Here is a 10,411-nt window from a genome sequence, read left to right on the forward strand (position 1 = left end):
AGTGGTACCTTCTTCTGTTTCCCCTGAACTCATTACCTGTCTATTATTTGAGGAACCATCAGGACTTGGTTCCCCTTCAGAGTCCTCATTATCTTCATTTTCTTCTCTAGGCACTTCATCATTATCATCTGGTGGAGTATTTGGTAGGCCTAGATCTGCTTGCACTTCATCCGTGGGACCAGTATACTGGTTCCCCGTGAAATCCATCAATCCAATCACTTCATCAGGTTGTACCTGCGCAATCTCAGAAGACATGTTAAATTCATCAAAAATGACATGGACACTCTCCTCAACACGAAGAGTCCTTTTATTAAAGACTCTATATGCTTTGCTGTGAGAAGAGTATCCAAGGAAGATTCCCTCATCACTTCTAGGATCAAATTTATCAAGCTGGTCCTTCCCATTATTATGCACATAACATTTACATCCAAAAATGCGAAAATATGTAATGTTGGGCTTTCGACCTTTAAGCAGTTCATAGGGAGTCTTATTTAACTATGGTCTAATGAGACCTCTATTCAATATATAGCAAGCAGTGTCAACAGCTTCTCCCCAAAAACTCTTTGGGAGACCACTCTCAATGAGCATCGTCCTCGCCATCTCCTCAAGAGTTCTATTCTTCCTTTCTACAACACCATTCTGTTGAGGTGTTCTAGGGGCTGAGAAGTTGTGATTAACTCCATGTTCCCTACAATAATCAATAAAGTTAGCATTTTCAAATTCAGTACCATGGTCTGATCTTACCGAGACCAGCTTGTGGGTGAGCTGGTTCTCCACTTGTTTCACCAATGTTACCCATTCTTCAAACGTTTCATCCTTTGTGTGTAACATCATTACCCAAGTGTACCTGGAATAATCATCAACCATAACACAGACATATCTATGACCTCTTCGACTTTGTACTCTCATGGGACCACACAAATCAATGTGTACAAGTTCGAAGGGTCTGCTGGTACTCAAAACAGTTTTAGACTTAAAAGAATTTTTGACCTGTTTCCCCCTTACACATTCAGAACAAACTTTATCAGCTTCATACTTAATGTTAGGAAGGCCTACAACTAAGTCACGTGTTTTAAGTTTGTTTAGAAGTGTTAGGCTAGCATGTCCAAACCTCTTATGCCAAATCCATTGATTATTGTCAGAAACAGCTCTCAAACAGATGGACTTGTCTTGAGGGATTTTATCTAAGAGGTAATGTAAACATCATGCTTCCTGGTTCCCTCACATACAAGTTCTCCTGTTTGTGAGTTAACTATGTGACATAGGTTGGCTTGAAACTCAACTATATTACCTTTGTCACATAATTGAGAAATACTCAAGAGATTATGTTGCAAGCCTTCAACATAATAAACATCATCTATTGCGTTAGAAAGTGTCTTACCAACCTTACCTAAACCAGTGATGGTTCCCTTGTTGTTATCCCCAAAGGTGACACTTCCTCCATCAAAGGCCACTAGTGAAAGGAATTGATCTTTATCCCCGGACATGTGTCTTGAGCAACCACTGTCCAAATACCAATAGGTGTCTCCCTTCACTCTAGCTTGCAAGAGCAAATCAAACATTAGTTTTAGGAACCCAAACATACTTGGGTCCCTTTTCAACAACATTAACATCTTGTTGATCCTTTCTTCTCCACACATATTTTACACCCTTGCTGTTCTTATTAGCACTAATATTCTTAGCTGGACATTCATGTATCTTATGTCCATTTTTACCACAATGAAAACACACATGCATTTCTTTAGTCATGACATACTTGCCTCGTTGATATTCTTTGATCCAGGTGGTTTCTCTGGGAGACCAGTTAGTCCTGGTTCTCTGTCTAGTATAACCAAGACCAACTTTTCCTCTGTTTCCTCTTGATGAAGCCAGGTAATTTAAGGATTCTTGAGCATTCAATAATTTGTCCACATGTCTATGACTATCATTAAGTTCTTTTTCTCTGGTTTCAAGTGTTTTAGTTAACAATTCGTTTTTCTCTTTAAGAAAATCAAAGTTACTTTTTAAAGCTTCGAATTGTAGATTAAGTTTTGAAACCATAGAGTCAATAGACATGTCAACAATCACTGGTTGCTTGTCCTTTTTCAGTTGATTGATTTCCGCATGCAAATCACAAATATTACTTTCATACTTATCAATCGTATTACTGACATCTACACTGGTACCTGTAGGGGAAACAGTGAACTGTGCAGCTTTAAGTGAAGCAATTTCCTTGTGAGAGTTTTCCAGGTTGTAAGCCAATGTTTCAAAGGCCTTCAACAAGGAAGTTCTAGTACACGAATTTGCTTTACTTATAGCTACTGAAAAATCAAGAGTATCACTAGTGGTTGATAAGTCTCTAGGGAACCAGGAGGTCAGATCCTCTTCTCCATCAATTGGTTCAAACGATCTTTCCTTTTCTAGTTCCACTTTACACTTGTCCAATTCAACCTCTAGTTCTGCTACTTGATTTTTTAGTTCATAACAGACTCCTTCTAGATGATCACAACTAGCAATAGCAATATTACATTCACCACGTTTTTCTTTTAATTCTCTTTTGCAAGTTATGTATGTTTCACTTAGTTTATAGCATTCATCTAGTAAGGAATCAATACAAGCAAGCATATTTTCTCTATCATATTCATGCATATCTTCTCTAATTTGCTCTAAGCTTACCTTGCGTTCATGTAATACATCCTTCTTTGCCATAAAGCATTTGTTGAATGTACTGGTTCCCCCTCTGGTTCCTGGACCAGTGCTGTTTTCCTTGATGTTTGTAAAGGCAGTTAGGCAAACATCTGAGTTGGATGATCCTTCTTCTTCATCTGACCCTGAGTCAGAGTCTCCCCACATGGAAGCTATCATGGCATTCTTGTATGCTTGTTTATCTCCGGATTTAGACTGTTTGTCATTCCACTTAGGACAATCTCGAATAAGATGTCCTTTTTCTCCACACTTGAAACATCCTGTAGAAGAAGAATTAGAGTTAGATTTTTTATAGTTTTTAAAATGCTTACCTTTGAAATTCTTTCTTTGATCTCGAAGAGATCTCTCAAATCTTTTTGCAATCATGCTAATTTCATCTTCATCATCTTCTACTGTTCCCTTAAGCGCCATGCCTCTTGCTGGTTCCTTCTCAGACTTAGAGTCAATCAGCATCTCATGAGTCATAAGGGAACCAATCAGCTGTTCCAGAGACAAGGTAGACAGATCCTTTGCTTCATATACTGCTGTTACCTTGGCTGTCCATGCATCTGTTAAACTACGCAATAATTTTCTCACAAGATCCTCGTCAGATAAATTTTTACCAAGAGATCTAAGATCATTTACAATAGTCATAAACCTACGAAAGCAATCATTGATTTTTTCATTTTTATTCATGGCAAACAATTCATATTTAGACATGATTAAATCAATTTTAGACCGTTTTACCTCGCTGGTTCCCTCAAACGCAAGTTCAAGGGTGTCCCATATCTCCTTAGCACTACTACAGCCAGAGATACGATTTGTTTCGGTCTCACCTATTGCTTGTTGTAGTATTGACATTGCCTTAGCATTCTTTTCCAGCAACTTGTAATCAGCAATGACCAATTCGCTATCCTTCTTGGGAACCTGGTTCCCCTCAACATCTGTCTTGAGAATGATATTAGGACCATTTTTAACTACGAGCCAGCATTCATAATCAATACCCATGATAACATTCTGGATCCTGTTCTTCCACCAAGCATAATTATTTCCATTAAACTTGGGTGACTTGTTGTCATAACCGATTGCACTTAATTCTTGAGTACTCATTCTTAACTCCTCTAGATGTTACTCTTTCGAGAAGCTTAGGCTCTGATACCAATTGAAGGTTCAATGGGCACTCAAGAGGGGGGGGGGGTGAATTGAGTGTTAAGTAATCGTTGGCTAATTTTGCTTCTTTTCGGATTATGTGTGAGGAACCAGTTGTGCTGGTTCCCGTACGCAGCGGAATATAAATAAGCAATAAAGAAGACAACAAATTTAACGAAATAAAACAAAGCAATAAAGAACACAACAAATTTAACGAGGTTCAGCCAACTCAGGCCTACGTCCTCCTATCCTAAGTTCTTTATTAATCTACTCCGAAAAACAAAGACAAAGAACACTCTGCTGTTCCCTACTCCGGGAACCAGCAAACCCCACACTCTACTCCGAGTGTGCTCTCGACTTACACTCGTAAGCCCAATGTGTTTGAACTCACAAACACTCACCCAGCCTTTAACCCCTTTGTGAAAGACTCAATACAAGAATCAAAAACTCTCCTTTGATCTCACTTCTACGAAGCTAATTAAGAGAAAAAGTTTAAGTACTAGAATGCTCTTGTATATGACTTGATGAATGGGATTAGTGCTTAAGTATATGCTCTCAAATAATTGCTCTTTTAATTTCTGGAGAGGCACACGAAATATGTGAAATAAGATGAGTTTATATAAGCTTAGATTCCTAAAACCTAGTTTCCTTAAATCACACAATCTTAGAGAATAAGATATAATGTAATTTTAGGAAAGTTTTTATCTTATTTGATTTAATCACAAAGATAGAATCAATTAAGATAAATACTCCTAGATTTTAGGTAACCAAGAATATTTCATCTTATTTCCAGCTGCACAAAATATTTTCAAGATAATCTTTTCGAAAAAATCTTTTTGTAAAATCTTTTTCCAAAACGGCAGCTCGAATACAGTGAACCTGGTTCCCCGACCTGGTTCCCTGAATTGAAACATGTTATGAAACCTGTTCCAACTTTGTACCAGATTTCATATCATACTTCAATATACTTTTAAGCACTTATATAACCCAAACATGCAAGCATACTACGGAGCATATTACATGAAAACCTAGATAACATATTAAAGCATAAATCGTCTTTTCTTCATGTAATCTTCAAGACTTGAATCTTCCTTGAATACTTCTATTATGAGCAAACAATCTTTCTTCGAAATATCTTCGAAAGGCTTCTATGCTCCAAGTCTTGGAATCAACTCAACTACTGCACATGTAACATGGTTAATGCACAATAAAGAGTATGTGACTGCTTTACCACGTAGCAACCATGGAAACAGTACATACTGGTTCCCTACCAGTACATAACACTTTTATCATATAACTGTTCCCTGTATAAAGACAAGTTAGTTCAATAAGAAAACTCATGTAAGTAATAACTTGTCTGGGGAAACAGTGTTCTATGTTAGCTGGTTCCCCCAACTGTATCGAACACTTTCAAGGACCTGTTTCCCTTAGCTGTTTGTCATCATTCAAAACTATCAATCAAAACCTAAGGGACTCAACACCTATCTTCTATTTGGTCGTCTTCGGTTCCTCCGGGTTTTTCTACTTTTGCACTTTCTACTTTTGTAGGAGGTTCCCAGGGACGGTGTATGATGTGTGCATTGTGGTTGATGGGGCTTGGGATCCTGTGGATCGACGTTCGGCTGTAGGCTGGTTTTTTCTCACATGGTACTTCCCCCAGTATTTAGGTGGTGGGGCTGAGGCAGATTTCTGTAATTCAACCCTTCATTTTGAGTTGCGTGCTTGTCTGCTGTGTTTAAGCCATGCAAGGGATAGAGGTTTCTGTAATGTTCAAGTGCTTAGGGACTGCGATTCTGTTCCAAAGTTAATTTGGGGAAACCATGTGGACGGTATTTCTGTGGTTTGGATTCTGGGAGAAATTCGGTATCTTGTTTCTTGGTTCTCTATTTGCAGCATTCAGAAGGTCTCAAGAGCCACAGTGGCTTTGCCCATTGCCTGGCTGGGTTAGCTCGTCATCGTCAACTTCTTTGTTTCCATTTTTAATTTGTTGTTTATTTGTTAGTTCTCAGCTCTTGTCAAAATAAATAAATAAATAAATAAATAAATAAATAAATAAAAAGAAAAGAGAGTCGTTACATTGCATAATTTGAATCATATTACAAAGGTTGTGAGAATCATTACATGCTGGATTAACACCAACTTATACAATACAATGCATTTTTCCCAACATTCATATATATTCTCTTTTTTCCCTAGACACAAGCGTCATAAAAGTCATGTACACACACATATTTTATTTTTGAGCTACAACTCGATCACTTACACTTTAATTTGTTTCTCGACAGTCTTAGTCGTCTGTGGGGGGTAGTGACCACCATGACCACCGTGGCCGTATCCACCACGTCCATAGCCACCCCCGCCGTGCCCATAGCCGCCACCACCATGTCCGTAGCTACCACCACCGTGTCCATAGTTGCCGCCACCGTGTCCATAGTTTCCACCACCTTGGCCATAGTTGCCTCCACCGTGTCCATAGTTTCCACCACCTTGGCCATACCTACTACCACCACCATATCCACCATCGTGGCCGTAGCCACCTCCTCCATAGCCTTGAGGCTCTACGGCTTCGTTCTTTTGATCCTTGTTCTCCTTGTTCTCCTCTACTTTAGGTGGATAACGACCTCCGTGTCCACCATGACCATATCCTCCGCCTCCATAGCCACCACCGCCGTGTCCGTAACTACCGCCACCATGTCCATAGCTACCACCGCCGTGTCCATAAGAGCCACCTCCGTAGGAGCCACCATGTCCCCCATATCCTCTACTACGACCATACTTAGACTCCTCAACAGAATCTGCAAAGCGTAATCATATACATTATATTCCTGCACTCCATATATAATATAAATAGATTTTTCAATGAAGAACATAATTTATTTTAAAATATACGTCGAAACAAATTTATTGGATTAGTCTCTTTTATAACGGGTTAGTAATAATATAAAATGTGTTAGTAATAATAATAAGGAAAATTTTGATAGTTTAAAACTACCTCGAAACAAATTTAACATCATATAAAATGCATAATTTACCTTATATTCATATAATTATATAACACAAATCATGATGATGAGTGACTACTAGTATAATATTAAGAAATAGAATGATGAGAACTTTGGAAAATTCTACTTCCTTTATACTACCTACCTCCGTTCCTGAAAGTTCGACTCACTTACTATTCATGTAGTCAAAATAAAATAAAATAACTTTGACCACATGTTATGATTTATGCAATAAAAATAACTTAGCATGATGGATCTTATTAGATCTCCCATATTATTAATTTTTCAAATATCAACTTTTTATAATTTTCACTTTTACATAGCTGAAAATATTCATGGTCAAATATGTTCATTGGAGACCGCGCAAATACAAAGTGTGTCGAATTTTCGGGAACGAAGGGAGTATAATTGTATGAGAAAATTTAAGCAGCTTTGATTTATTCATTTCGTACTATCTTTGTATTTAGAAATATATAATAACCAATACATTATTACTAACTTAGGCTTATTACATGAATACGCGTACATAATTATTCGTCATCTATTTTTGAATCAATGCACCACACTCTTATAACCCATTTGATTAGGCTTAAGAGAAGTCTAATCTTGAACACATATCAATGCACAAAATGGATTGTAGTACATGAAATAAATATTTTTCCATTCTTTTATGGTTGACACATTTTTAATCTTGACATTATTTACAAACTCTACTAATTACTTTACAAAATACTTTAGTCAAATTATATCGTCAATTTAACAATGCTTTACCAAATACTAGTATCGCACATTTTTGTTTCATATATTAGACAGATAATATAGTCAATGTCTGTATACATGGATAGTGCAAAAACTCAAATGATGTTAATTAGTGTATTTTAGAACAAAGGTAGAATAAAACTCATGCATCACGCAATAAAATGATAAATAAAAAGTTGCAATAAATTAATTAGACACTAGTATGTAACTAAAGCTACAATTCTGTCGATATTATTGGAAAGAGTAAGAAACTCACGAGTCTGGTCAGTTTCGGACTCAGCTAGCTCACGAGCTAACACTTCAGTAGAAATAAGAAGAGTTATAGCAAAGAGGGCAAGAAATAAAGCCTTTGAGTAGGCCATTTTCATAAAATAAGAAACTTCAAACTTATTTGAGGGTTTATTAGTCTGCTTATCTTTGGTTGGATGAGAAAAGGCAAAGAGTATCACATGTATTTATAACAAAAATTATGAGGGAATAGGGCCAATAGTGGTTGTGTAACATTTAATTGTTAAATTGTTATATTTGGCTTGTAGTATTAAAGTATTGGATGAAATAATATCGTGCTTGCTGACAGATTATCTGTATTAATTGCAATTAATTAGTTTCTTGTGCAATGTGAATAATAATGTGGATTTTTTCAATGATGAATTGGTTCGTTACCCGAAAAATTTACATAACGAAATTTAACCTACTTATCTATTAAGCTTAGACCCATACTCTACCCAGATCCGACCCAAGAATTCATAAATTATATAGGTCGGTTCTTTTATTTTTCATGTCTAGTCCCAAAACCCTAATTACCTTACTTTACTAATCATCTTCACTTCTTCAACACTTTTATTATTTTTATCGAGTGTAATTTCTAATTTTATCTTTGACTTTGTAATTGTCATTTGTTTTTAACCCGTGTAAAATTTCTATAAATAAAAAAATAGGACACAGTTATATACAAGTACAAAAAAAAATGATTTTACTATAACAAAGGTTTTTTTTCTAATGACCGCAATGGGCTTGAGTTTGAAACTTATAATTAAAATTAGCAGCTAATAGCTGGACTCAAAACCAATCAACTCAGGTTGGCCCGTCGTTGAGAAATGAAGATTTACTATAACATAAATAAACATTTTCTAATTAAACATGTTTTACAATTTTGTATTTTCAATAATTAAATGTTCATTTTCATGCAATATGATGCTCATTATTATAAAATAAAGGAAAAATACACTTTAATAATCCCAACTATGAGCGATTTACATGGCGCTCTAATTCAAAAAAAAATTATAATCCTACGTGGCGCTCTCTAATATAAAAAGATGATATTTTTATTTTATAATTAATTTAATTCTTAAATTTAATTAGTTTATTATAATCACTTATCATATTTTATTAATTTTTTATCTAATAAAAAATAGTAGCATATTTTAAATTGAACGTATATTTTTTTTAATTTAATAGTTTTTTTTAATCAACGCAGCCCGACTTATGTGTGGCTAGCCTCACTATGTGATCGCTTGTAAAAGAACAAAGTAACCCCTTTAACACCGACCGAGTAATCCCTTTAATATTGATTGAGTAACTCCTGTAACATTGACACAATAATCTCTGTCAAATTGACCAAATAACCTCTATAACACTAACGAAGTAGCCACCATGATGGCAAGTCACATGGTGTGGCGAGCTACATATAAGAATTTGTGTTTCTCTTTATATATATATTCATATTTATTTTATTATAATTATAAATTAAATGCGCTTTAAAATCTAATTACAATCCTACATGGCGCTCTAAAATCTCTTTCTTACGTGGCATTAAGAAGTTTAATTATAATCTTACGTGGTGCTAAATTATTTTTAAATATTTTAATCCTACTTTGCACTCAAAAAATTTTGAGAAAAAAAACTTCGCTTTATACATATACTATTTAGTGCCCGACCGATGCCCAGATGAATAATAAATTTTACTATGAACTATTTGGCTGGAATGTTAATACGGTTATATAATCCCTTTTGATAATGCACGATATTAAACATACGATATTGTATCGCTTGTATTTATATAATACTTTACTTTATATTTATATAATAGTTTTTTTAAATGATTATCTATGTTATTATTGACTTGAAACTTTTTTTTTATTTAAATTAAATTATGAAAGTATTTTTACAAAACTAAAATTATTTTTATTGATTAAAACTTATTTTTATCGATTCTCTATTTTTCTAACTAAATTTAATATATTATAAATGGATCTTATTAAAAAAAAAATTTACTACAAATTTTATGATGAAAAAAGAACTGAGTTATAGAGTAATACCTATTTGTTGCTTACGTGGCCTGACACTTGGCGAAAAATTTTAAAGTCAAGTGTCGTTGTCTGGCTACGAAATCTAGCTTTATTTATTATTGATATATGTTAAGTATAGTAAAATTAACAAATTTAATTTATCTTGTTTAATTTATTGATTGTAATGTATATACTATTAACAAATTTTTTTTATTACTTAAAAGATAAATTTTTCATAACCTTATCCCTTATAAAAGTAAATTACCTATATTAATAAGTTGAGATCTTTCGCAAAATTCCTTATGAACTTGAATTTTCTCTAAACAATTGTGTCGTTAATATAGCGTATTGACTGTAAGGTATATCAGCTTATACCTTAAGGTTTCAAAATAATAAGCTGTAGGATCTTGCATATAATGACTAATATGTTGATAATATATCAAATTAAATAAGCTTTTATTTGAATCAAAATATTCAATTTTTGATACTTTTTTTTTTTTTGAAGAAATATACTTTATTTGTATTTGATTTTGAAATGTTTATTTTTTA

General features: G+C 34.4%; 1 protein-coding gene across 1 annotated transcript; it reads right to left on the reverse strand.

Moving 5' to 3' along the window:
• Positions 1-5,866: 5,866 nt before the first annotated feature.
• On the reverse strand, positions 5,867-8,010 carry LOC110697962 (cold and drought-regulated protein CORA-like). Its single transcript, XM_021875357.1, has 2 exons — positions 7,831-8,010; positions 5,867-6,608 (listed from the first exon to the last, which is right to left on the reverse strand). Exons 1-2 carry the CDS (start codon positions 7,940-7,942, stop codon positions 6,073-6,075), a joined length of 648 nt encoding a protein of 215 aa, XP_021731049.1. The 5' UTR covers positions 7,943-8,010; the 3' UTR covers positions 5,867-6,072.
• Between the last annotated feature and the right edge of the window lie 2,401 nt (positions 8,011-10,411).

The sequence above is a fragment of the Chenopodium quinoa genome, unplaced genomic scaffold (genome assembly GCF_001683475.1).
Source record: "Chenopodium quinoa cultivar QQ74 unplaced genomic scaffold, ASM168347v1, whole genome shotgun sequence".
Classification (NCBI taxonomy): Eukaryota; Viridiplantae; Streptophyta; class Magnoliopsida; order Caryophyllales; family Amaranthaceae; genus Chenopodium; species Chenopodium quinoa.

Coding starts and splice junctions, on each gene's coding strand:
- LOC110697962 (XM_021875357.1), bottom strand. CDS start 7,942: ATGAAAATGGCCTACTCAAAGGCTTTATTTCTTGCCCTCTTTGCTATA. Junction 6,609..7,830: donor GTCCGAAACTGACCAGACTC/GTGAGTTTCTTA, acceptor TACGCTTTGCAG/ATTCTGTTGAGGAGTCTAAG.